The sequence below is a fragment of the Amblyomma maculatum genome, chromosome 6 (assembly GCF_055883805.1).
Source record: "Amblyomma maculatum isolate TAMU_Amacu chromosome 6, ASM5588380v1, whole genome shotgun sequence".
Lineage (NCBI taxonomy): Eukaryota > Metazoa > Arthropoda > Arachnida > Ixodida > Ixodidae > Amblyomma > Amblyomma maculatum.
In genome coordinates, this window is record NC_139349.1 from 29,074,323 (window position 1) to 29,102,037 (window position 27,715).

General features: G+C 47.2%; 2 protein-coding genes across 2 annotated transcripts; both read right to left on the bottom strand.

The window, feature by feature from the left end:
* Positions 1-988: 988 nt before the first annotated feature.
* Positions 989-21,650, bottom strand: LOC146185335 (venom protease-like). Its single transcript, XM_084606282.1, has 7 exons — positions 21,610-21,650; positions 14,518-14,624; positions 13,374-13,684; positions 12,582-12,753; positions 5,969-6,045; positions 3,862-4,407; positions 989-2,117 (listed from the first exon to the last, which is right to left on the bottom strand). The coding sequence occupies exons 2-7, from the start codon at positions 14,612-14,614 to the stop codon at positions 1,959-1,961; spliced, it is 1,362 nt and encodes a 453-aa protein (XP_084462408.1). The 5' UTR covers positions 14,615-14,624; positions 21,610-21,650; the 3' UTR covers positions 989-1,958.
* Positions 21,651-21,783: 133 nt separating this feature from the next.
* On the bottom strand, positions 21,784-26,034 carry LOC146185336 (receptor expression-enhancing protein 6-like). Its single transcript, XM_084606292.1, has 3 exons — positions 25,681-26,034; positions 21,983-22,167; positions 21,784-21,878 (listed from the first exon to the last, which is right to left on the bottom strand). Exons 1-3 carry the CDS (start codon positions 26,032-26,034, stop codon positions 21,845-21,847), a joined length of 573 nt encoding a protein of 190 aa, XP_084462418.1. The 3' UTR covers positions 21,784-21,844.
* Positions 26,035-27,715: the final 1,681 nt, after the last annotated feature.

Here is a 27,715-nt window from a genome sequence, read left to right on the forward strand (position 1 = left end):
TGGCTATTGCCGCAGGCCACTGCATAACATTTCAGTGGATATACCAGCCTACTGTGGCATTAAAGTCAATGAAAAAGCAGATGAAGCGGCTTGTAAAGGTCACCAACATCAATTCGTACTTCTTGCACAAAATTTGATGCATCCCAACTGGCTAAAACATTTGCTTTCGAAGCAAAGTATCAGCTTTGGAGATTGCCGACAAATCACTATCAATTTCTTTGTTCAATTGCCCCACATCTTAGATCAAGACGCCCTCCGAAATTTCTTCGCTAGCTAGAAACTCTTTACCAACGACTTTGCCTGAACTGTGCATATACAAATGGCTTGAGATACCGTTTCGGTCAAATTGTGACAATTGCGGCTCAATTGAAACTGTGAAACATATCCTGCTTGAGTGCTCTGCGTACGATGACGAGCGTGCGTACTATGAACATAGAATGAAGAAGCTCTCCCCAGTGCTTTTCACAATGAACAGTGTTTTAGGTCCCTTAGCCTGCCCTAGGAAACAGAGACTCGCAATGAACTTTTTATTTACGTATTTGAAAGAGATTTGACTTTTTGACAAACTCTAAATTCACCTTGCTTGTTACCCCCAGGCATTTTTCAAGCTGTGAACTCCATTAGCACATTTGTCGGATTATGCATTTCATCATTTCAATTTATACCATTAATCCACGAAGCACCTTACAACGCATTTAATGGCGGAATTTTATCTCCCCCTTCATTTCTTTTATTCTCCTCACCATTTTGTTTTTCAATCTTTCCCTCCACAATTCCCCTTCCTACACGGGGTAGCATGCCAGCGAAATCTAAACGCCGGCTAAATTCTCTGTTTTTCATTAAATGGTCTCTATCTCTTCATCTCGCAATTAATACCTCGTTTGCCATTTCGCAGTTGATGCTCGTTTAGTCTCAAAGTAACAGTGATGGTTACTTGGGTGGCAAACACCTTCGCAGGGAATGAAAGATGGAAATGCAACATGCAGGCTTAATTGAAATCACAGATACTGTTTTATTGATTCTGACGACGACGCAAAACGAAGCGGCACCCTTCTGAAACTAAATGCGTCGTGGTTGCAGCTTCTTTTAATGTTCTTAAGCGAAAAAAAAATATAAAACGGGGCTACCAACCTTCGATTTTCCCCGTGTAGCACTTAATACCTGAACTGTGAAAAGTGGCGTGTTTATGTTCACTACATATGCATTCTTGATGCTGCACAATGTCGACCTGCAACGAGGATGAAAATCGTCCCTTTTCACAGGAGTGCTTGACACGCTTACAAAACTGGAAGTCCGCGCACTTCTTCTGGTCCTGGAACTGAGACCACTCCATTACCGACATCTATCATTTGAGCGCTGAGCACTCTTCTTGTTATCGTGGTGACGAACACGATAATGAGTTCTAAATAAGCGAGTATTGTTTTCGCCCACCTACAATGCCAGCCTACGCATTGCCAGTTGCACGAGTATATCATTTAACATTGTGGCTGGTGCTCTTTGGCCTTATTTGCTCTTGAGCTTTAAAAGAGGGAATATTATCACCTCCGCTCCAAATCACCACGTAAAAAGCAGGACTAATGAAAAAAGTTGGAATTCTTGGCATCTTGTTTCTTTGGGAGAGCTTGGTCCTCTTCTCTGGTAGAACTACATGAATATAGACGACATACTCCTTACATGCGGTGGTTTGCCATGAGCTTCTGGCACATGTTCGATCTGTAATGCGCGGCTTCCATTACCTTGACACGGGACAGGCATTCTGCATTTCTTCATTCTTCCGGAAGAGACAGTTCCTTTCAGTTACAGCATCCCATAACCTCTGCTGAGCATTTACAATATGCCAACACTGTCCAAAGAGCGAACCATGTTCGCCTCGTTTCCGCGATCTCAAGACCGGCGCCGGGACGGTAGTGGTGACGCCGCGGGGTTATTTACAGGGGGTGCCTCTGGCAGCGAACCGATCAGACGAGCCTTGGCTGAATCCAGTCGAGGTACTTGGCGACGCGTGTGTAGACGCCCGGATAGCCGGGCTCCGCGCAGCGCCGCCCGAAAGACGTGATGCCGATGATGGTGAATCGCTGTTGGTCGTCTAGCAGCATGAGCGGCCCACCCGAGTCGCCCTGCGCAGAGAGTTCAAATACCAAGGTTAAGGGGACTTAGCCTTTATATCTGCGTAGTAAACTGTGCACAAGTGAGTAGCTGCCATTTGATTTTTACCGAGCCCGATCAAAACTTAGTCTGTCCGTAGAACAACACCACCACCAACAACAAGAGGCGTGGATCTATGCAGAGAATATCTCCGCAGCTAATGAAAACGGTTATAAATTGCTTCTCTGAAGAAACTTAGCTTATCATCGTTTAAACCGGTACATATGCGAAGAATTTCATTCTAAAAGATTCTTTTGACATATCTGGCGGCGATGTTTATTCGTTGTATCGCGAGCACAAGCGGCCCCAGCCACTGAAGGCGCCAGCAGCTGGCATCCCGAACTCCTGGTATGCTTTTCTTTTTTGTAGCCACTTAAGAATGATGTCAAATTCTCGTGTGCCACTTTACACGCGCACGAAGACAACCGGCGCTTGTCAACATAAGTGCACTATCCTCTATCGTAAAGGAATTCGGCGTTGTTTTCCGGTACAGAATCTTTCATGTGTGATTTTATTTTAAAGGCTCTGCGCAGTTGCATTCAAGCAGATATTTAGGGAACTGTTATCCCGCAAAACTGCGTTCACATTCCTCTGTCACCGCTAATTTTCTTCCTTGTGAATTCGTACAACCGTGCATCGGCTTCGCAATGAGCCATCGTTTACCTCTTGTATGAGCCTGGTACCCTCTCTGAGAAAAAACTCAAGCTCTGTTTGGGCATGTGGGAGTGGGAATGATGAAGAAAACAATGCAGATTAACTGTAGCCCTGGCTCTTCATTTTATGGCCATCATTCTATTTACTCCGCTAAAATGAAAAAGATCACGATATATTACTTATTAACGAACCCAGAGGTTAACGAAGCTAGAGAAACTTACAAGGATACTTCATTTTTGTTTATATTTCTGATGTTGATTATGGAAAATTCCCGTTATAATCGGTTAGTGGATTAGAGATGATAGATTGGGAAGAGGAAGAAGTTAATTTATAGGGTTTGACATCCCAATGCGACTCAGATATGTCGTAGTAGAGGGCTAAGGAAATTTCGACCAACTGGGGCTCCTTAACGTCCACTGACATCGCACCACACCACACGGGCGCCTCTTCTTGGCTCTATCGAAAAGCGGCCGCCGCGGCCGGAATTCGATCCCAAATCCTTGGGCCCAGCACTCGAGTGCAATAACCACTGCGCACTTAGGCGGAAGAAGAAAAGACAACATCCCACCACTTGGTCCGAATCTATACGACTTTCGTATTTCGCGGCATGTGGCTATTTTTTTCTTTACCTTCTAATGAAGATCTTTCAGCCAGTAAACGATTTGCACTACTAATTTCACATTGAACAACACCACACATTTATAAAATAGAAGCTCCGACATCTACCTGCCGGTTCTACCGAAATCCGAAACAGGGCAGCAGTGCAAGCGATGATCTTCCCTCTTCTCTTAGGCAAAGACACTCGGCATGACAAGAGATATATCGCCTGCTTTTATGTACACTGCTCAACCCACATATGACTGGTCGAGGACAGACGTGCTTAATATAACTGGTATCAGAATTACGATCGAGCTGTATGGCAGCTAGAAGGCTTACGGAGCATCACTGTTCTTCCATGGCCAGCCTGTTAAGAAAGACGATATCTGTTCTGTAGACCGTGCGCGCTGTACCGTTTGGTGAAATTACTGCTACACAACTTTAGCCTTACGGCAGCACACGTACCCTGCAGGCGTCTTTGTCTCCCTTAAGGCTGCCCGCGCAGAGGTAGTGGTCGGTGAAGGTGATGCTGGTGCGCTTGAAGGACTCCTTGCATGTGTCCAGACTCTGGATGGGGATGCGCGTGTCTTGCAGCGAAGCGCTCGACGGGCCCCCGTAGTACAGCTCACCCCAGCCGGCGATGTTGGCCATGCGGCTTTGGTACTCGTCCGTCCGCAGCTGGCCGTAGGGCAGGCAGATGAGCGCGATGTCCTTGCTCAGCGGTACGGGCCGCCGCAGCGTGAGCACGGCCACGTCATTGAGGTAGGTGCGCGGGTTGAACTGGGCGTGCCGCTCGATGCGTACCACGGGCTCGTCCACAGGGTTGGCGCCGTCGTCGGTGCTCAGATAGTCGTGCTCACCGAGGCGCGCTACGAACGCGTCGGGCGTCAGCGACCGGTTGCCGCTGAAGGTGCAGTGTGCCGCCGTGAGCACGTGCCGCGGGGTGACCAGTGCGCCGCCGCACAGCGGGGACCGTACGCCGTTTCCGTGCACGTCGATGAACAGCAAAGCCTGCATGCGTGAGCGCCGCAAACACGTTTTAGGATGCCCACTGAGAAGCAGCACTCGTGAAGTATAACAAAACAGCGCGGAATACGCAGACAGGCTGTAGGCAGTCTCCGAAGGTTTGATCCAACCGTACAAAAGACGTACAGACTTTATAGGGCCATAAGGAAGGCACTGTCGGGTATTCAGTCTACGCCGTTCTGTTTTCTTATATGGATTATCAACTTGCCCATCTTGCTATCACTATCACTGTCATGAGAGCAAATGCAACTTCGCATAAAGCAAGTTCGGAAGAATACTTAAATGAAACAACAACAAGAGTTAGTCTTCTTGATGTCAGCGCTCTTTGAGGCGCCATTAGCAAAAATGTCAGTATAAGACAGTGAAAAATTAGAGGGTCTCTTAAATGCCTCTTAAGAGGAGAATGGCGAAAGCTTACTCTTGTCGGCATTCGTTGCAGTGCTACATATAATTATAATTGGTTTACAGGAAAGGAAAGGCGCAGTATCATTGCACTTTCTCCGGCAAGTGCGAGTTTGGACGGTATACCATCGCTCCTCCCGCGTGGCGTTCCTTGGCGCGCGTTCAATTGTGGCATTGCAGATGGCGGGGATGCATCCCGCCTCGGCCAATCAGAACGCCGCAAAAGCGGGACATACTTTGTCCACGACAGCATGAGCCATTAAAGGCTTTCGCCCTAATAACTTGTCTGTGTATTTCGAAATTACTACGTTTATGCAGCACACGGAGTCTATACTTGCAAGCAGATGCACCACCTAATGCCAGTGGAAATAGCGGTCGCTTTAAATGCCGTTTAAATGAAACTACAGAATACCTCAGTCAAATTATAAGTAGACTGTTTGATATGTCATGTGCGAAAGCTCTATGTACACACGTGGACAGAAGTGGTATACTCCACGCGCTGCGAGGAAACTGCCCACCAGATTTTTCCGACAGAGAAGCAGTTATTTCTCAGATATGCATAACGTACCCTCCTTAATATACTTGCCATCTTGTCCAAGCAATTTTGTGTGGTACATTTTTTTATGCTGAAAAACAAAAAATGCAATTGTTGCGGTTCGCGTGGAGTATACCACTTTTGTCCACGGGTGTACAAAGCTTTTGTCGGCTGAATACCGGCTGACTTCCGAGCGTAACTACCGGTTTCCTCAAGTACGAAAAAGTGACATAGATGCCAGACCCTTAGCGTCTACAGCCTCTTGCCAGAGCAAGCCACGTGAATTTCTGCGGTTTATATTAAATTCAAAATTGCCGTCGTCTCTGATAGGCACCTTTTCAGAGTGTCGAAACATTGATTGTTTTAGTTGTATACTGCTCCTTGATTTGTTGGAGTTGCATTTCATGCTTCGAGGGATGGAATTGCAAGTTTTCACTTTGGCGTTGGTTGAGTCGAGACGGAGCCGGTTGTGCTTTTGGCCGGAGCTTGTGCATCGACTTTAGGCGCTACAAGTACTCTCATTACTGCTCTGTCATTTGTAACTGTGCGCTATATACAGTCATGCGTACGTTACACAGACTAGCAAGGAAGTTTGCGGCAACTACTCACAATCCACGGCCATGCTCCCAAGTTTGACTCTCGGCCGCCCACGATGCGGACCAAGGCGCTGCTGGCCACGCCGCAGTCTGAAAAGGATATCACATTGCACGTTTACGATCACCACTGAAGAGAGAGAGAAAGAGAGAGCAATATTTGTGCACACTGTATAAAGAGCGAAGCGGCGGCAAAGCATCCGCGTGGCTTGAGCAGTCTTAAATAGCAAGGTTTCAGAATATAGCATTTTAAACAAACAAGCTCAATGCTTCTGTGAAGCATCGGATATAGTGTGCAAAATACTACAGCGATACGCGCGCCGGAAAGCAGCAGAAATACAAATCAAAGCTCTTTCACGCCCCCCTATTTGAAAGCCAGGTTCCTTGCTCTCTACTCTGGCCTCCGATCCTCGACAGTGACGTAAAAAGCCAAGACAGCTTCCACTGGTCTGTCTCTCTGGCGGTCGGGGGAAGGGTGGGCGAAGAGCACTAAGTGTGTTAGCTGCTCGGTGCGCGCTTCTCTCTCGCCCGTTTCGTTGTCGCGATGGCGGAGTCCCTGGGCCCGTATTCCGAGTTTGCGTCGTTATCGAAAGTGTCGCTATCTCCCCAACCTCGAGTCATCTGATTGGTGGAAACGCCGGAACATGATGTTGCCACTTCTTCCTGTTCCGCAGTGGCAACACCCGGTTCCGGCGTTTCCACCAATCAGATGACTCGAGGTCACGTGAGATAGCGACATTTCGATAACGACGCAAACTCGGAATGCGGGCCCTGCTCTGAGATCATTCTGTGTGCTGCGCGTTCCTACAGCCTTCATGCAGACACCAGGCCTCCCGCTAAACGCGGATGAAGAACAAAATTTGGCTTGCAGAAGGTAGGCGGTCAGGCTGGAGAGTGAAGAACCGCTGAGAGGGAAAGGTTGGAAAGGGGCACGACAAAATCGGTTGCTTGCGGTGGCTTTAACTGCAAAAATACTTACTCTTAAAAAAAAAAAAAATGCTTGCGTTCCGAGGGCGAAGCCTTACAGTCACCGGGAAGAATATTTTTGGCCGGAGGCAAGCATGACGTCGCATGATAGACGCAAGAATACTAGCCGGAGCGGCAGTATCGAGTTGGGTTTGTAGCGTAAACGTTCTGGTTATTCAGTCATTTTATTTGTCAGTTTTAAACGGCTTGCTACGAATTAATAGCAAAATTCCGAATATGAAAGGGCAGCAAATAACAAAAATGTACACACCCAGTCCCAATTTGTTTGAAACCTTTATAACAAAGCTCAGAATCGTAAGGTTGCCCAATCGGAGTAAGAAAATCGGGAATAAGAAAATTACGTTGGCTTCATATTGGTGTTCGACATTTGTTCAGTTCTCTATGGATAAAACATTTGGTGAAAAATATTACGTATATATATTATCTTGATATAAAGGAACACGCCGCCTTGTCCGAAGCGACCCTCAACAAGGCGTCTTCAGTTTCACTTACTAGCTCGTTTTATATCCTGACGGTACGCTCATCTGACATGCAAAACAGCACGAAGGCCTTAAACGTACCTTTGGGGCATTTGTGCTATATGTGATGTTTCTTTATTTTCTGCAACCGTTCTTTCGAGACCATTTACATATGTTGGTTTATTCTTGCATACTTCTTTTTCTTTTTTCCCTACTTGCACCTCAACAGCGAGAAACTATTAAAACGGTTCCAACGGTGACACGGATACACAGTAGCGTGCATAGGTACTCGCTAGAAGTGTGTATGCTGCGCCAAAGGACATATAGATATCTTTGTTTAGTCAAAAACTTTACAGGACTTTTGTTGAGAACTGTGTACTTTGAAATTTTAAAGAAGAGTCGAGAAGAGGACAAGCACTTAAAAACGAGGGCTGAATGCGAAATATAGGAAGAAACTGCTCTAAATTTGTTTCTTACAGATTCACCTTCATTCGGTAAGGGTTGCCGTATCGGATAATTTACGATCCTACTTGGCAATGAACATTTCAGCTTGGCTCCCTGGCTACTTTCTGGCTATAGTTGAACATTTCGTTTGATACATCTAATGGTCCCCTTTCGGGCATTGCAGTTAGAATAAACAAACAAAAAGACGCCAATTATCTCCAAGCTTTGCTCTCGCGCGTGCCTTTGGCGTTCCCGCCAGCGGAGATGGCGTGCATAGAGGAAATCTTGAGCTCGCCTAGGCAGCCTACGTACGCCAATTTAAAGGCTCGCTAGTTGGCTCCGTATACTCGAGGCTGACTCGTCACATCATCCGGGAAACATCGCATATCTGAGAATAAGGCTGCTAAGGCCATTGATGGTGCGAACCGGTTGCGAAGGGTGCCGGTAGCCGCTCCAAAATTTTACCGCGCCACAAGGCAATATGATGTCATGGTGCAGCCGTAATTTGCTCCATCCATCGCGGTCATGTAGAACTCCCCCGACTGCTTTTTATTCATTTCTGTTTATGAAGAGCGTTACGTGCAAAAGAACATGACTGCCCACAGTGGTGCCCTAGATCGGACGTGCGTTTGAGTTTGTGCCATGAAGCGGAATCGTATGAGGACTTGCGGGGAACGCCACTTACACCGCCTGGCGCAACGCTCACCGAACATTTGGTCATTGCCACTTTCAGTTTTTCCCATGAGCCTCTTTCGCGCGAACTTTACAAAAATAAAAAATGGACGACAAAACGGCACTGGGCTTTCTGATGTCAATTCTGTCGCTCAAATTTCATGTAAGGGCACAAGAAAACGCAGCTTTCATGTTTAACTTGCCAGTTGGGTTGCTGGCTTACCCTGGTTACCCTAGCAGGAACAGTGTCTATTTTATACAAGTTATGTGCACGTATATTGAGCATTTAATCACTTACTTGCTTATTCGCAACGCGGTTGGGGCTCGAGCACCTAGCGAAATATGAAGCGAAACGGCAAAATATTGGTGCCACTTAAGCGATTTCTTGCGTTGATTCAAACCACTATTATTTATTCTTCAAGAATAAAAACTGTATTTACAATACTGCTTCTCCCCTGTTTGACTACAAAACTGATGCTAAAATCGAATGGCGTGGATTTTATGCCTACATTTAACTTGATTTTGGGCTATCTTTTTTCGATATGCGCAATGAAAACCCTACCTTCATTTGCGACGGTTCATGACCCCTCAAAACTATGCGCAATGACAACCCTACCTTCACTTGCGATGGTTCCTGCATGACCCCTAAAAACTTCCAGTTAGAAGAGACGGTCCACGTGAGTTTCGAGCGACTGTTGGCTGTATGCTGAAGGGAAATTCAATGGCACAAACTATTTGTATGCCTTAAGGACGGTGCGTAATGGTTTAGTGGGTGCAGGAAAACGAATTGACAGCAATGTGAGGTAAGCCGATCGTCGCAGAAAGAGCCGTCAGAAAATGCACAGAGAAACCAGCCATTTTGCGAAATATATTGGAAATAATAGTGCCTAAAACACATGCGAATGCTGTGGCCATTGCAAATAATGGACGCGGCTCGATAAATGAACGTAAAATCAGTACGATAGGGCCTCATCAGGTGGTAACAACATGGCTGGAAGTGACATATAATGTCATTAAATATAGGGCTGTGCCATTCATTCGACAAATAAGCTCCTTTCAGGCCTCTCGGAACGTTCTGAAAACTTCAATATATTGTAAAGATTATGAGGCTGCTCTAAATACCCTGAAGGTCGCAGTTCTAGAACAAAGTTGAAAACAAACGCTAAAGAGAGGCCAGGTCAGAGCAACTTGCAAGGGGCTTGCCAGATAGTATTCAAAATGCTGGCGGGCAATGTTTTGGTATTAACTGTCAATTTTGTGCCATGTAACCCTTATAAGGTAAAATGATTGTACACACCGTTTGTCGCATTTAGGCAAATCATTTAGGTGCGCCACTGTTGTGAACTCGTAATTGAAGAGAAATAATTATTGGTTAAAATGAACGCGACGAAACGATTTTTCTTCTTCTCGCGTTATGCTCAAGAACTACAGGGAAAGGGGGCGGGGTTGTGAAAGTTCTGTAGCAGTAGTTCATGTCCTGAAGCGAGCACGGGCGTCTTATTTCAGTGCAGCCTCGTCGGCGTGTCTAATACACCCTTTAGACTGCGCTCTGCAATAATTGTCTCTCGCGCTGCCTTGCGCAGCTACTGCAGTCGACCGCCGGCGTTTGTTGTACGTGCAGCAGCTCGCAGCTGTCCCACTATTTAATAAACCTCTGAGCTAGACCTCTGTCCCGACTGAGGGGCCTTACGCACCAATGTGTCTGCCACGAATCCAAGGTCGAGGACTGGCCGGCGCGGCCCGAGTGAGAGTGAGATAATCGCCAGCGTTCGCGCATGTACTCGTCGCGTCTCGCACGAGGAAGTAGCCGGCGCAGTATGTGAAAACAAAGCGCGCCATCCTCTTCAGACGGAGGCTCATCATTTAAACGCGGCGGAGGTAATTTGTAGGGAAAAATACGGCGTACGTCCATCTGACGCCAGCACGATGGCGTGCCTGACAATTTTGCACGCAGCGTACGCGAAGTGTGCCCGCTCTGCCAATGGAGCAATGCTTCGCTGCGTATTTGCGGCGGTTTGCATGTGTCAGATGAGCGCTCTCTGCGCTATAAGAGGATGCCTCACAGTCATGAATGACGCGTCGACATAAAACGCGGATGAAGCAGCTGCTGTCGCGGGGACAGCTGGTATACTGCACTCCTCTATTAAACCAGTTGGGGCACTAATTGTGGAAGCTACATGATATTGTAACAACCGTTATGAGGAAAAGGAAAACGCCGCGCATGTTTCAGTCGCCATGAACACTCTAGCCCCACTGTGAGGGAAGGTATGAAGCGGTCGAAAGGAGGTAGAAAGTTGCCGGAACTATCATCAACAACAAAAAAGAAATATTTGGTGCTTCTGTTATTTATTTATTAATACTTGCAGAGAAACCCGTCATAAGCATCAACTCACACTCCATGAATATTTTTGCTCTAATAACACATACAGTTTCTCCCATTTCCCGCGAGCTGTGCGGGACTGGAACTCTTTAGATCAGGTAGCTGTCTCTCAGTCCACTATTGACAAATTTGTGGAACTTGCCGGAAAATCTGTATTGTTAACCACTAGGAAGTGATGCCATCATGAATGTGTTTGTTTTACTTTCTATGTATAATGCGAATCAAAGATGACGTCAACCACTGAATGACTGTATCTTTAACCTTAATATTTCATATGCTTGCGCCTTTTTATTTTTATTTTATTGTAAGAGTTTGCGATTATGCCCTTCTGTACATATATGTTTGAATGCCTGTATGAGCAAATGTCTACGGGCCCTTGTAACCCAATCCTGTAAAAATCTCTGATTGAGATTGACAGTATCTCAATATAAATAAAATAAAATTTTACCTAATTTTATTTTTGTACAATGTTACGAAATTATTAAATTATTATAATACTATTATTTTGCACAATTAATTTTTGTTTTTGTACAGTGGTCGGGGCAGTAACGTTTAAACAAACCACCAGTTCTGGCTAAATAAGTGGTTAGTTCAAAAAGCGAAACTAGTTCACGCCTTTGTCTTTCTGTTACAATAGCGGAAAAGACCTCGCGGACCATCAGAGTTATACATTGACGGCACAGTCCTGTTCTCTGCTACATAATTTCCTGGGAACTTCTGAGCGTGGTTATACAACTTATCGCAACACAATAACAGAGGAGCTTTAGGCCCACAGTGACGGCCCAGTGCGATTGGCATTTGGCTGCTCATCCCAATGTCGCAGGATTGAAACCTGTTAGCAGCATTTTGATGGAAGTGAAATGCATAAACCCCCACTGTGCTCGTGTCAGCGCGCACCAAAGAACTCTGAGGGCTATAAATTAATCCAGAATCCTCGCTATGGCGTCCATCACAGTGCTCGCGCGACTTTGGAACGTTGTACCACTACCAGAACATTGGAATGAAAAAGCTATGGGAAAGCTATGAGATGTCAATAAACTCATACTTGGTTTCTCATAACTAGCTCAGGCAAACCTCATATATTCTCATACAAATATCATTCATCGCATGAGAAATATATGAGGCTATATGACATCTGTAAGAATTTGATATGAGAAAATTTGTATGAGGTTATTGTGGACCCATAACTTCTTTCCACTAGGCTATAGCTAGTGCAATGTATAATGCTGCTAGAGACTTCGTTGTAAGTACGCAATTTAGCTCCTCAACCCTAAACGAGAGCAGTAAGCGGTTTTTCTGTGAGCGAGCAGGGTCCCAGCGCTGCATACGAAGGGCAAGATACTGCTCATGCGGGGGCTCTGCCCAGTGCCACCTAGAACTTCTTGGCCTTTTTAAGCACGCTGCTCTGCATCTTCAACCACCATCTTTACCCCGCTCCCCTGCCTCCGGATTATCCGGGCGGCGCGAATGAGAAATAACTACTAACAAAAAAAGTATGACGAGTGCGAAGGAATGCGTAATTATAGCTGGCACTATAACGGACAAATTTTCGTGAATTCCCAGATCACTAAAGTGGAGACAGTGTGAGAGAGGACACAGGACGAGATATGTACCCTGCTGCAAGTGGCATCCTTATTATGCGACAAATGGTGCAGACCACCAAGTCGACCACACAGCTGCAAGCTTACCTTCGGTACCCCATATCTTCTGCGGCCGTGGCCGCGGCTGCTCGATCGGCGGTTGCCGTGGTCCACCGAAGTTCGGAGGCCTCTGCGGCCTTCCTCCGCCGCCTCCAGGGAAGAAGGGCGGCCGACTCGGCTGTAATGGGCGGACCAGGCCCGGGAAGGGCTGCTGTGGAATCTGTGTCGGCGTGCATTTGCAGTAAGCATCATGCGCCTGAACACACGGCACCGTAGCACCATTTTTCGTCATTACGGTTCTCGTGGCACGCCCATTTAGAGCGAATTCGCGACTCATCTTGATGATTGCACAGATCTGCTATTTACTAGGTGACGTTTCTACTTTAGCAGCGCCAGCGGTATCTAGAAGCTTTATATGGCGTACACTAGACTAGGCTTGCGACTAAAATTCGTCCTTTATAAAGCTACTGCTTCTTGTATTTAACTTTGCTCAAACGTTTCAGCAGGCTTTGTTCATAGTTTATGGATTTTACTTTCTTTGCATGTCATGTCATCAGCAGTGGACCGTTATATTATTCCGTAATTACTGCCGAAGCGGTGACCTGCAAGGTATAATTGTGATAGATGCTTTAGACTGCAATCCGAATGTGTGGTGAGAATATGCGCTATGCTTTGATGTCAAATTAGGTTTAAAGAGACAGCGAGTTACGCGTTAGCACACTCCACGTCAGAATCGCGCACGTGCTTTTCGTAGTATAACTTGTGACGGTTTAGACGGAGTGAATGAAACGCTGAGCACGTGGCGGCCATCCGGTGCTCGCCACTTTGCAGTGCGCGTACCTGCTGCGGAAAGAAGTTGCCGAAGCCGTTTCCGAATCCGTTTCCGCCGAAGCCGCCCCCGAATCCACCTCCGCCGAATCCACCTCCGCCGCCGCCGAAGCCTCCTCCTCCACCGCCGCCTCCGCCGCCGCCGCCCTGCGGGCAACACACGAGTGACTGGCGCCGGACGAAGCCGCACAGTGATCGCCGCGCCAGGAACTCGTCGTCGAACAGGAAGCGGCACTCCTGGTAGGGCACGCAACGGCCGGCCACACCCAGGGGTGACTGACAGTAACCGCCGGGAGATGGCAGCTCGTTCTGTGGGAACACCACTGCGTACGGCGAGATACGGTCATCAGTATGCACACAGGCAGACCCCGTGCATAAACTCACCGATTCACTAAAAGCAGGGTTTGTTGATGGCTTCTATTATGACCAAACATTCCTCGAAGTTAAGAAAAGTCTGCCACTACGAGAGGAGCCATCACAGATAGGGGAGCAGAAAATTCCCCTCTTGACATTTGCCCCGACTGAAGAGCCTTCTTTCAATTTGCCCAATCAGGAGGGACCATAAAACAATTTAAATTAAATTCATGCGCCCGGAGTGGTGCAGGTATGTATGCAACCGACATGTTCACGCAGTGTGGTGTGTTCTAAGCAGTGTTCGTAGCGAGCCACGGCAACGTACGCTTGCAGCCTGGAGCAACATGGCGCACTTCAGGATCCTACCAGTGACGACTGATAAAAGCCCTGCTAAATGGTGCATATCCATAAGACTTTTTGGCAACATTGCACTAGCTGGAAAAAGAAGTAAACATGCAGACATTCTGAGTGCAATAACAGTGTCATCATGGGACGACATGCTGCTTATACATGCCGCCCTTGCCACCCTTCTTGGGAAGAAAGATGAGGCGCCCTCAAGATCGCGGTTCGATCGCTAGCGCTAGGATCATGAAAACTAAAGTTTGAGGACTGAATTTTCGGCCCCGGCAGTGGTGAACGAGATTATTTGCTTTATGCGCTAACGGCCTGTGAATACTCATTTTCAGGCGAGGCTCCGCAAGTGTTCGGCAGAAACCTAGCCGGTGGCGCTAATATTAATTTGGCACTTAATGAGACGCCAACAGAGGCCTACTGACGGCAGAGAGATTGGCAGAATACGTACGTAGCCTCTTCTCAGGTGTCTCTGTGGCCTCCTCGTCGTTGGCGGCCAGCGCTGGGGCTAGCAGGCATAGCGCCAGGAGCACGCTGAACCGCATCATGCCGCCGCTGCTGCACGACAAGAGAAGAGGACGCTCCTTGTTATCTCGGCTACCGGTGTACGCACGTGCTCTGACGCTCCTCCCGAGTGAACTATAAGCACGTAGGCAGCGAGATAATGCCGCTGAACGTGGCGGGAAAAGAGAGGAAATCAGCCAGGCCTGTGAGAATCTGGGTTTCTTCCAAGGGAACTGTCTCCACGGTTGAAACAACGTGTAACAACCGGTGGTGCGGGTTAAGAGGAAGAGCAGAACGTTTAATATAAGCCGTCGGTTGCGCTTCACTCTTAGAGGAACGCAGCAACATTTGGCTCTCAGAGGAAAGCAGCAACGCCAACGTTACTGTGGGCGATCAACCAAAACAGGAAACAGGAAATCTCTCAGAATGGAAATCACCAACAATAACGGGTTCAGCTAGCGCTGACGCCGGGAAAACAAACAAACAAACAAACAAACAAACAAACAAACAAACAAACAAACAAACAAACAAACAAACAAACAAACAAACAAACAAACAAACAAACAAACAAACAAACAAACAAACAAACAAACAAACAAACAAACAAACAAACAAACAAACAAACAAACAAACAAACAAACAAACATCACCAGTACGCTGGAATGACCGTTGGTTAGAAAAGCTGGACTATGTGAAATAGTTGGGATACTCTTTGTTCCTTTCTTGGTTCATAATTCATTTAGAGCAATGTTTTGGTTTCCTTTTGTTTGGAAATGAACAGCACTGAGAGGAAAATGCGCTGAGCATGACACGCACTCGCTTTCACTAACGTCACTATAGTTCCGCAAGTTCCCTCTGAAGTTTGTGTGTTGATAAAGGTCGTGTCGCAAAACAAAGTGATGCAGAAATGCGCTTAACACTTAGAGCAAAATCTGCCTTTGAAATTCAGAAGTAATCAAAATTTTGACACCAGAATATACTGACATTTTGTTTGAGCCCTTGCATGAAGAAAAATGTGGCAACAACTCAATCCATGTGTAATCGACATTGGAAGTTTTCGGCATCTCTTCACATGGCTTCCTTGCAAGCGGCCAAACCTACGCTTCGCCTAATATTGCGCAGCGCTTTTCATGACCAAATTTTGTTAATGTTACGATGAGATGTGAACACGAACCGCGCCGACCGTTGTAGACTTGGTTAAAAATCGCGGGGCGAACATATTTCCCACTGAGCCTTGCATCGTGACACTAGCAGCAACGCTCAGGTTCGAGAAGTAAACGTTTTTCTCATCATGGAGAAATAATCGCCATGTATCAGAGAAGCCATTAGTGCCAGGACAAATACACCTACACAGGATCATGCCTCGATTGAACTTTTCGCCAAAGGTGGTGGTTGTTAACTAAATATCAGATGGCACATACCAACACAGGTGGCTGGACCAAGACTTCGGAAAAAGAGAGTTATATAGATCTATATTTACGTGTCCAAAAGGAAAACGATTGCAGGGAAAGAAAGAAATAAACCAAGAAAGAGAGAAAGTGAACGAAAAAAAAAAAAGGAAAAATTATGACGCACATGGGAGATCGACACTGGGATTTTTAGACAAGCAATACGCCCATATAGCCGATGAAGCAAAAGCGCTATGGCTCATGATCGCAATGTAGGACAAAGGTTAGGGGAACACTTGGGCTCCGCCGTTAACGGCGTAACGCGATAGCGTTTCACACGCGTGAACGATGTTTATTTCACATTTTAAAAATCCTACCTTTTTACGTTTTTTTTTCCGTTATTATACAGCAGTATTTAGAATCGCTAAACGCTGCCTTCCTATTCTGGGCAGTTTGACACATTTGAACCCATTTTTCTTTATTTCAATTAATTACCTAATCAACTACACACGATAACATTTCTTAATTAGCATTGTCAAGCATTGGCTTTTTATTCTGAGCGTTTTGACAAATTTAAACCCCCTTTTCATATTTGGTCATTAGTTCATTTACCTGTTTAACAACTACACACTCTAAATTTCCTTATGTAGCATCATCAAGCATTGATTTTTCATTCTGAACATTTCACATCTCTGAGCCCCCCTTTTTCCAATGTTCCATTTTTCAGTTACCTCAATTAATTGATGAATTACATTCTACGTTATTAAATTGGCATCATAAAAATTTGGATTTTAATTCTGAACATATTGAAACCCTCTTGAGCCCGACTTTTTCAATTTTCATTTTTTTTTTGTCGTTAATTGATTAGGTTTTAACACTCCAAATTTCCTTAATTTGCATCATCAAACATTTCCTTTTCACTCTGATTGTTTTGACACCTTTGAACCCCCTTTGTTAAATTTTTCATTTTTGGATTATTTCTACCATGACCATCACCGAAGAGCAGTGGGAGACTCAGCTGTCAAGCCCCAGCCTGGATGATCAGCGTAGTCTGGTCAACCGGACTCGGGAGATGGCTCGGGTCCCCGGCTTCCTGGACTGAGGAGGCTACCCACCTAGGGCTGAATATTTAACGCCTGCTTATAATAAATGTTTGTCTCTCTCTCAAATTATTTCAATTAATTGTGCACTCGAAAGTTTCTTAATTGGCATCACCAAGCACTAGCTTTTCATTCTGAACATTCTGATACCCTTGAATCCCCTTTTTTTGATGTTTTATTTTTTTCGATTATATAAATTAACTGCTGAGCGCATTGGTTACGGCGCTCGACTACTGTTCCCAAGGACGCGGGATCGAATTCCGGCCTCGGCGGCAGCTTTTCGATGCAGGAGAAAAGCAAGGCGCCCGTGTGCTGTGCCATGTCAGTGCACGTTAAAGAACCCCAGGTGGTCTAAATTTCCGGAGTCCTCCACTACGGCGTCTCTCAGCCTGAATTGCTTTGGGACGCTAACCCCACAAACCAACCAACCAACTCTAAATTTTAACATCATCATCAAGCATTGACTTTTTATTTTGAGCATTTGGACACATTTGAATCCTCCCTTTCCCAATTGTCTTTCTATAATTCATCAATTTTTCACAATGGTTACATTATCTAGTCATCGCCTATCACGCACCAATCGGTCATAACTTACTAGAAGCCCAATTTACCGAGATATTTTTTTTTTACGCAGCCCCCGATTCTTTTCGACACGCGGTGCCGACTATTTATTTATTATTTATTTATTCATACTGCAGACCCAGTGAAGGGTCCTGGCAGGAGGGGCACTAATTTAAAAGAAAACAGAAAAGCATAAAGTGCAAAAACATAAAATGTGTATATACACGAGTACAAGCAAGACAGCAAATCAATGCACGGCTATTACTACTACGCCGACGGCTTTTCGACCGCACGAGCTGTATGAGCTATCAATTAATAATGACATCACCTGTAGCACTGATACACAGGAGAGACACGTTGCTATATCAACATAGCACTTCAAGTAGATAATCGTACCTTTCGAATTGGTATTTGTATACACATCGTAACTGAAAACCAAATTTTGTAAGGTAACTGCTTAGCTTGATGCTCTAGCTCTCATACATAAAAAAAAAAATAAACTGACAAAACGACGTGCGAATTAGGAAAGCAACAACGCACTTACATCCGGCTCATCGTGCAGCCTTCAATGCTTCCCAGGAGTTAGTGCTGAAAACGTGAGGTCGCCAGACGCGGCACGAAAATAGATTTCGGAGACAAAGCTTGCTCCGCGGTCTCGGAAGCAAAGCGGTTCAGGCTACGCGATACCGACGTCAACAACGTCTTTCCCTCGCTGCCCTCGTTCCAGTGAAGCATTCAGGGCCGGCCGCGTCCCACTGGGACTGCCCCCAAGAACGCAGGGGTCGTGCTCCATGACGCTCATGCTTTGAGTCTGTGCTTGAGTGAAGCAATGCGGCTTCGCCGACTGCACTTTTCGACGAACCTGGTGGAGGTGTGCAAGTACTCACACGCTTTCGACACTGAGCCGAGCAATGCTGCGTTCGATCCGGCCTCAGACCCGACGACATTATTTTGGATCTTGGGACTTTTTCTATGAACACCGAAGCTTGGATAGGCTTGAATGAAATACGTAGAGATCTGCTCCTAAATAAGCTAAGGAAACAATCACTAAGTACTTGATATGCTTATACAAAAAGTGGACGGCGTATCTCATACGTTCTGCTACTTAACAGGGAGCATAATTTGATACTGATTATTCCCCCGTACTTTGTTCGGTTTAAGAAGTCGTTTCATTCTTCGCTATAGTGAGCAGTACTCGTGATTGAAGCCTTTGGAAGTCATGAAAGCAGTTTTATAAAAGCCGCTAAAGGAAGGAATTTGGAACTAGTGCAGTTTATACACCATAATATACTACAATTTTGTTGGGCACTTAATGGCACGAAAAAAATGCGGAGATAACTTGTCGCAAGTAATGGCCAAACGGATATTGGAAACGTTCGGCATTTAATCACAGGCTTTCCTTTCTGTACAGAAATCACTGTTTACGGTTGAGAAAAAACACAAAAAACAAAACAAAGAAAAACCTTCGTCAACATTTAAGCTAAGCAGGCCACGCTAAAGAGTCCTCCGAATGCATCTTAATACCCGAAGGGGCTACAGCCAAGGATACTTGTCGATTTTTAGCACATTGATTAAATTTATCTTAAGATTTCTAAAACGCTACAGGGGAAAATGCCTCCTTTTTTTTCGATTTGTACGTTAATGACAGAATAGTTCCGCTTAGCATCTGTGTGTGTTCGATAAGCCAGCGCCAAAAGGTTGCGCACACGCACGCACGCACACACGCACGGACACACACACACATAGAGAGAGAGAGAGAGAGAGAGAGAAGAGAGAGAGAGAGAGAGAGAGAGAGAGAGAGAGAGAGAGAGAGAGAGAGAGAGAGAGAGAGAGAGAGAGAGAGAGAGAGAGAGAGCACTATATAATTGTAACGTACTCAAATGTAAACATCGTTGAAGGTTCAGGAATAGGTCATCCGATTCAAAAATATCTGCATCAAATCATCTGCTAAGGGGATAGCTTCAAGTAACAAAACCGCTTCCTTGATAATAGATGCGACGGGAAATAATCTCCAAGCCAAAGCATACACATGTAGATATTTTCGATGCTGTCAGAAAAGAAGGTCAAATGCATGTTGACGCATTGTCTCGATGATAAAACAGCAATCTTAACTTCTGAGCCATAAATGACTAATGAACTTGACGCGGCTTCAACTGCATCAAGTGGCAACTGGAGTGTCACTGTCAAACAACGGAGTCCGCGTAGCGGTTGCAAAGCAGATGACGGCTCCGCTTTTCTCCCTCTGCCATCTTTTATTTCGAACACATTTCGTTTGTTCCCAAGTAGTAGCTGATAGTGCGTGAATCACCATGTTTGTCTCGTATGTAATTGTCCCTGTCTTATTTGAGCCCCACGCAACGCGTCATCGGAGAACAATGGCGAAGACCACTTTCCGTTTACGCTTCTGCGCCCTTCTCCTACTTGTTGGTTTATTGTTCCGGGAAACATTATGAGCGACAGCTAGCTGCGCCAACTATGGCTTCCGCAGAGCGATATGGCGTCCTTGACTCGAGGCAAACCAGGAGGTCAAGTCGACATTTCGCAACAGCTTACTTCTTTCTTCTCCAGGAGCATTACGGCTTTCGCCAAGGAGGCGCAAAGGTGGTGCGGCGAAGCTACCAGCGTATAGTTTTCTGGTTGTTACCAGGAAGCATCGCAATAGCTTGCGTTCGCCAAGCAGCGCAATAGCGAAACAGGAGTCGTTGCTTAACCGAAAGGCAGAGCACGCTTGTGTAACCGTTGATAGTGATTTCCTTTATGGGCTTGATGAGACCGAGCTCATGAAGGTGCGGAGAGGAAGAAAATGAGCCTGGGCGTCATTAAATGACGCAAGTGAGGCTCACCACACGATGTTTGGGATTCAGGTTCAACGGCTACTTTAAGAGTGCGCGAAGGACAGGTGACGAAGACAACTGGCAGGGAACTGTTTGCCTAGAAAATTTCTCGAGATTTCAATTAATCACTGCGGCCTACCCTATCGTTGTCATTTACTATGTTACCGAGGGCGCACAAAAGGAAAGCGCCTGTCCTCGACGTGGTATGTAGATTTGTAGCCGAGGCTACGGCAACTAGTTCAGCGTAGTACATTTGAACCTTGTTCGCATGGCCAAAAGGCATTATCATGCAAGACACCGGCAACGAACGCAGAGTCGTAGTTCCCCCCTCCCTCTCCTCTAAGCGTCATCAAAGATATGTAAGCAAAGATGAAGTACTACTACACACAGCAAACATTTCGCCCCGAATCTGCAGCTGCCCATGATATGGCCTGGCTGAATCTACATTCATATTGCATTATACGTGTACAAGCTGAACATACTTGGCTATGGCGGATAGCACGTCTGCTGTGCGCACATTCTCCGTTGGAGGCTGTCTGTCAATGTAGGTAGCTAGAGGAAGGCGAAGAAATTTGGGCGCTAGTAACAAGTACCTGTTCTGCATTAGCATTGAACGCAGGAGCATCGGAGAAAGGCATCGACCTCTCGCTTGGGAACGACGTCGACAACAAACGCCAATTTGAATTCCGCGCGCTCCCCCCCTGCGAATGTCAAATAATTTTTACCTTTTGTTGCCGAGGAAGGGTCAACCACCTTGGATCTAGAAATTTCAACTCGACGCCCGCAACCGAACCGGACGCCGGCGCGCACAGAACACCAGCGAAACCAGACTCGTTTCGACCTGAGCAAACTGCGTAGGTCTCGAGCACACTCTCAAAGGGTCGCACTCTTCGGGGCAATATAACCACGTGAACCAGGCAGGAGAGGGCTTCCCTCGGAGCCGCGCGCGCGAAGACTTTTCCACTGGGGTGAGAGACGTCGCGAGGAAAGCGTGCTCTTGGTGATGCGTGGGCGTTTTGACCGGTGGCTGCAGGCAGGTCAACCAGGTGACCACTGGCCGTGGGGGAGGGTGTCAGGGTGCGCGCAGAGAGCTAGAAGCAGAGGTAAGGGGGGCGAGCGAGCCGGAGGCGGCTGCCTGCGCTCGCAGTCCACTCACCCGGTGGGGGCTGGTCGCAGAATGGCGCCCCACCGGGGAAATCAGCCTCCGGCTGCGGCGGCGGCGGCGCTGCGCTCAAGGCCAACCACCGCCCTGCGGCCGCCGCTGCGCCAGCCAGCCAACAGCGACTGCACCACTCACGGGGGGATTCCCCAAAAGGAGGAATTTTATTGCCCGATCGGGCCGACACACAACATCGTAGTCGTCGTCGCCGCGTTCTCCCGGGAATCCGACTTCACACCATGGCGGATCGGCGCTCCGGAGACGCACTGCGGCGGAGAAGAGCGAGCGGTGTCAAGACGCGCGAGGAGCCTAGAGGAAGGCTGCACTAGGTCTTGTGGTTCTTACAACTGCGCTCATTTTATGGACTTACTTGCCGCGCATCGCCTTCTCGCGACGTTCGTCTCCCGCCGTCGGCATGGGCGGCGACGTTGATTTCTTGGCCGACATCCCGGCCAGTCCCATGGGTCGGGAGAGACGATGCGCCAGCAGTTGAGCATAGAGGTAGTCCGCCCCGTTGAACTCAATAGGCAGCGCGCACCATACGAGCAGCAGGAACTGCGATGGGAAGAGACCTCGTAACTAAGCCAGCATTTTTTTCCACGGGAGATGAGCAAGATCGAACGCCTCCATCTAACCATCATTCTTACCCCCGTTCCTCTTATTCGCAAGTTCCGCTACGTAAGTTCTCCCATGGGCGATCTGAGCCTTCCCGGGTCTTTGCTTTGTATGCGGCGCGCATGAGAAGCCTGAGGCGAAAACACACAAATGACGCGCAAAGCGTTCGCTTTGCTTCCAGAAGCGACTAGTCTGGGCCAGTTTCCGCTCGCGTAGCTGCAGGTGGTTAGGAAACCCCGGCAGTTAATGAGCCAAAGCGACTCAGGCTATGAGGGACGCCGTAGAGGACGGCTGCGGATAAATTAACCACATTTAAACACATTGAGAATCCCTTCACTCTCATCCCCCACTCTAACAAGACCACGCCCCAGCATGCAGGCCATCTGCTGCATGCACTCCCCGATGATTCCCTTTTTGCACAGGCCCACCTGGGACCACGTGAACGCGCGCTATGCGTTGGAGGGCTTCGGAGTAAGCTCGATCATCTGGGGATCTTTAACGTGCGGTGCGCTATGCACGTTAAAGATCCCGAGATGGTCGAAATTACCCCGGATCCCTCCACTATGGCACATTTTCTCCCTTTCCGCAATTACACCTTCCTCCTTGCCTATGCAGCGCGCTTCAGGTGCCCATGAAAAAAGTGTGTTGTTGTTGTGGCTGTAGGAAGAAGGAAAAGAAAATGCACGGGCCTGCTACTGGCTCTGTAGCTGAGCCACCTCCGCTGCCTCGTGCAGACAGAAGAGACTGTGCCTCGCCAGACGCTGGTGCAGGTGGGTCACCGCTGCTTGCGGCGGGGGCTGGCCTGGCACCGAATTTTTATCTGTTGTAGGCCGTCATTGCACACGCCACCGCTGGTGGTGGACGACGGCTGTTGTTGCGGCGCGCGTCTTTCTTTCCCTCTTGTTTTTCTTTCTTCTCTATATTCTCTTCTATCTGCACGAGGCAGCGGAGGTGGCTCAGCTACAGAGCCAGTAGCAGGCCCGTGCATTTTCTTTTCCTTCTTCCTACAGCCACAACAAAATAGAGAAGAGAGAAAAGGAAGAGGGAGAGGAAGACGCGCGCCGCAACAACAGCCGTCGTCCACCACCGAAACGGTGGCGGGTGCAATGACGGCCTACAACAGATAAAAATTCTGTGGCAGGCTAGCCCCCGCCAAAAGCGGCGATGACCTACCTGTCCCAGCCCCATCAGGGGAGTACCAGGTTCCTATTGAGGGACCCCAGATACTACGCCGTTCCTTTACCGTAAACCAATAAATAAATACTAGGAAGCTTGCATGGCGCAAGTAACCTCATGCATAAGTAAACTCACACTCAGAATAATTGTCAAAGAACAGTTCAAGTCGACGCTATACGCTTAATTTCGCGTTCGTGCGTGTTGTTCATGTGGATATTTATACAGACGACTGGCACAAGCGCTCACTTACCATGACGGTTCTGTACTAGCTTAATTGCTCGATTGCTGTACATACATAGGGAATAGAAGGATTAACACAGTGGCGGCATTTTATCCTCAACATTTTTAACCAATTCCAGACCTTACAGGGCTACGCTGGATCCTTAGGTATCAAATTTACCGCTCATTTCTTCTGCACACGAGACCGCTCGGCTTGGCTGTACCGCTTAGGTAAAGGTGACTTCGAGCGCAACCGATTGTGTGCGGTGCTGGTGGAGTTCACGTTCACATGAGCTTCGAAAAGTTGCGACAGTGGCAGTGATAATATTTTAGCTTCCTTTATGAGCTTAACATATTTTTAAAGATACAGTAAGGACCAATTCATGAAATTTCTGTTTTCGATATTACGCCCCCCTCTGATTATGCTGACAGGCGCTTTTTTTTTTCGACAGAAAAATGGCAATGTATTGGAGAGAACTGCATTTCAATGTTTTCCCGGCATTCGGTTCAAACTGTTGACTCCGACAGCGGCACGAACTTCGCGACCAAAGTCTCCGTCTCTAAGGCAAAACAAACCATGGGCCCAGTACTGGGAGTTGGTCGGAAATGGTCGGCACTATATAAGACCAATGGACTGCCAACCATTCCCGGTGTTGGGCCGATGGGTTACGTAGCCTAGCCCCTTCACCTGCCGACACACCGCAGTTTGCTTACGTGATCGGCAAGTGATGACGACTTCTGCATTTCTTTTTTTTTTTTTGGCTTTTCTGTAGCTGGTAATTAAAAGCCGTTTTTTATTTTTTAATCAAAGTAGCGTCCTGATTGCTAAAAAGCGGAAATCTACACAAACAGGCCTTCTATTGTCCTTAAAAGATTTAGTATTTGTAGGATTGGGAACGAAGTTTTGCTGGCATTTAATAATACGTGGGAATGATGCAAGTGCAAATGGAAATGAATAAATGAATGAACAAATCAATCAATCAATCAATCAATCAATCAATCAATCAATCAATCAATCAATCAATCAATCAATCAATCAATCAATCAATCAATCTCAAAGATGGTTCTTTGTGCTTCCTCATATCCTCAATATGTTTTAGTGAGGAAATTCTGGGTAACAAGAAGCTACGAACGGTGCGAGTTTTGCGAAACTGGTTTGGTTTGGTTTATGGTGTTTAATGCCCCAAAGTGACTCAGGCTATAAGAGACGCCGTAGTGGAGGGCTCCGAAAATTTCAACCACCTGGGGATCTTTAACGTGCACTGGCATCGCACAGCACACTGGCACCTATTTTATCGCCTTCATCAAAAAACGGCCTTCCCGGCCGGAATTAGATCCCGCATCCTTGAGCACAGCAGTCGAGAGTCTTAACCACTGCTGGTATTTCTATTCTTGATCATAAGCCCTGAGGACAGCGCGCAACCTAGCAAAGGAGCTTTAAACTGCAGCCTTTCGCCCTATTTTGACGACTGCACCTGCATCGGTTAAACGACCAGCAGACGAGCGCTGCAGCCTACGGATGTTCAGACATTCCTTGCGCAAGAGTTCTTTTCAGGTAGCGGAAACAGATTTGCGACAAAGCCAACGCTTCGGAGAGAGCATCAAGCGAGCCTCCGTTTGACTTGCACGCTACTGCAGTCTAATCTTCCGGTACATCTGCATTGATTTAAATGTTAACTAGAAAGGACATAACTTTTTCTCGTTTGCCGAACATCAGCGCCATCAATATAATTTCATTCTTCTCCATTTACTCGAAGCCGTGCAACTCTCAAAACCTCCAGCTGCAGGTGATGCATTGCATAAGAGCGCTTGAAGGTAACACCACCGGCGCCGTATTTGGAACTATGCATAGCTTCCACAGTACAGATCAGAGCAAGTATAGTTGTAAACGAGTTAAGCGAAGTAACCTACACTGCGGCCGACCAGTATGACAGTACGTGCTGCCAGATCAGTGCAAGCCATACACATGGCATAGCAATTAAGAAACGTGGCTTTAACGAGCCTATGCGTACTAGAGGAGCCAGCGGCACGCGCCTAAGTATAAGAGAAGAGACTTGCTTTGACAACGTAGACCTTGGCAGTGTAGCCTGCCATGAAGCGGACGATCCAGCCGCAGTAGACGTTCAGGATGACGTAGATGAGCCAGTAGGAGGTCCACTTCTGCATGGCCGCCGGGTCGTCGTGTTCCAGGGCGCGCATGCTGCCCAGCACGCCCCAGCAGGTGCTGATGAGCTGGCACAGGAAGGCGCTCATCATGTTCATGAAGATCATGCAGGTCACAAGGCCGGCCAGCCCGTAGACCAGGTGCTCGCGCTTCACGTTCGTGAGGCGCTCGAATTTTTCCATGGCGTCGCGAATGGGGCCGCGCTCCCGCAGCAGCCGGCCCAGCTCGTCCTGCAGCTCCTGCGCCATGGTGGATCGCCTGGATGCCGCGGACGCCGCGGCCACTGCTTTGAGGGAGGCTGGAAGTGAATTTACGCTGGCTGCAGGCCGCCGACCGCCACCGCTGCTGCTGCCCGACCCGAGGTACGCCGCGAGCTTTGCGCGAGAGGTCAGAGCCGCGAGCTGCGCATTGCTTTCTCCTCTTCGGACGTGCGCGTCTGATACCACTGATCGCGCAAAGTAGTCCGGGATGCTGAAAATGAGCCGTCAGAAAATGGAAGACGAAACAGTGGTCAAAGGTCAGAAAAATAAAAATCAGCGGCGATCAAACAGATTGACGCGGAAGAAATGCAGCAGCGCATTTTTCTTCAGTAGTTAGTCTTATTCCAATCTTGAATCCATTGTCTTTTATTCAGCAATCCACTCTAATTACAATATCATTATAATTATGATCTTCCTGTTGTTATTCTCTTCGTATTATGATCGTGATCTTATCTTATTTGTATTCGTAATAGCTTCTGCAAATAATTTATGCTGAGTCATTCTAGCCTGTCCCTTCTCTGCTCTACGGTTGTTTAGAGAATCTTCCTCTATTTCAATCTGTTCCTGTTTACAGATGGTGAACGCATACAGGCGACGACGTCAACGCCGGGAAGTTTCTGCCTTTATGCCCATGGAATTGCTAATGTCATGCATTAAAAGAAGAAAAAAAGAAGAAGAAGCTGAGGAAGTTCATCAGCACCATGTTCTCTGAAGAAAAAGTTTCCAGTCTGCTTCTAGACATGACGAAAGGAAGAAAAAGAAGCGCGCAGTCTTCTTTTGTCATTTTAGAATTGTTTATGAATGGAATTAAGAAAATTATTGTGAGATTATGCATTGAGGTGTGTGGGTGAGTGGGATTCATACACCAGCACTCTAGCGGCTGCCGCTGATTTCCATGCTGATAGTACTAGGGCATTTGGGCCTCGTGCCTAAAGCTGGGCAGACATTCCTCCCACCCCTTAATATCTCGCACCGTGTTTAGGTCTCCAAGGGGATCGCGTGTGAAGTTACTCATCATGTGAGGCAGACTTTCTTCCTCCTCTCACAGATTGAATTTGGGATCTTAATAACCGGGGATTATTAGGCTTAAATAGGCGAGTTATTTGTAAGTTTCTGTCCGTAGACGTCTTCCTCTATCCTACTCCGCTTTGAAGAGCCCTTTGCCCCGGAGCGGATATTTACGACGAGAGAGTCTGTAATGCCGTAGCCTCTACTCACATGCCGCCATGGGGCCAGGATAAAGTGAAGTAGGAATGGAGGGCTCGAGATCCGTGGGAGGAGAGCTCTGCAGCGCCATGGGCGCACTCGTTCCCATCCACGCCTTGATGTCCCGGTTCCCGGACGAGCCATTGCGATGTGTCGGTGGTCACAATTTTGGAGTATTCTGGTGGCGTGGGGCGAACTCATTCTGTCCATCATGGAAATCGTGATTATGTAGGTGCAGGTGGCATGTCTTGAGACCTATTCATTGGTCACGTCACCTGCGCTTCTAAATTACCCTCGCAGATAATGAGGACAGAAACTAGTTTTTGGTAGATCACAACCGCCACCGTGTACCCTGGCCCGAAACTGTTGCGTCTACATAGTTGACCGCGAGTCTTGCTTCTATTTGGCACAGATATATTCGGCCAGAGCCGACCGGCGGCTTTGGTGAAAAGCAGGATGCATA

Coding starts and splice junctions, on each gene's coding strand:
- LOC146185336 (XM_084606292.1), bottom strand. CDS start 26,034: ATGGCGCAGGAGCTGCAGGACGAGCTGGGCCGGCTGCTGCGGGAGCGC. Junction 22,168..25,680: donor CCAAGGTCTACGTTGTCAAA/GCAAGTCTCTTC, acceptor TTCCCATCGCAG/TTCCTGCTGCTCGTATGGTG. Junction 21,879..21,982: donor GAGAAGGCGATGCGCGGCAA/GTAAGTCCATAA, acceptor TCTCCGCCGCAG/TGCGTCTCCGGAGCGCCGAT.
- LOC146185335 (XM_084606282.1), bottom strand. CDS start 14,614: ATGATGCGGTTCAGCGTGCTCCTGGCGCTATGCCTGCTAGCCCCAGCG. Junction 6,046..12,581: donor GAAGATATGGGGTACCGAAG/GTAAGCTTGCAG, acceptor TATCCTTTTCAG/ACTGCGGCGTGGCCAGCAGC. Junction 4,408..5,968: donor TGGGAGCATGGCCGTGGATT/GTGAGTAGTTGC, acceptor TCACGCATGCAG/GCTTTGCTGTTCATCGACGT.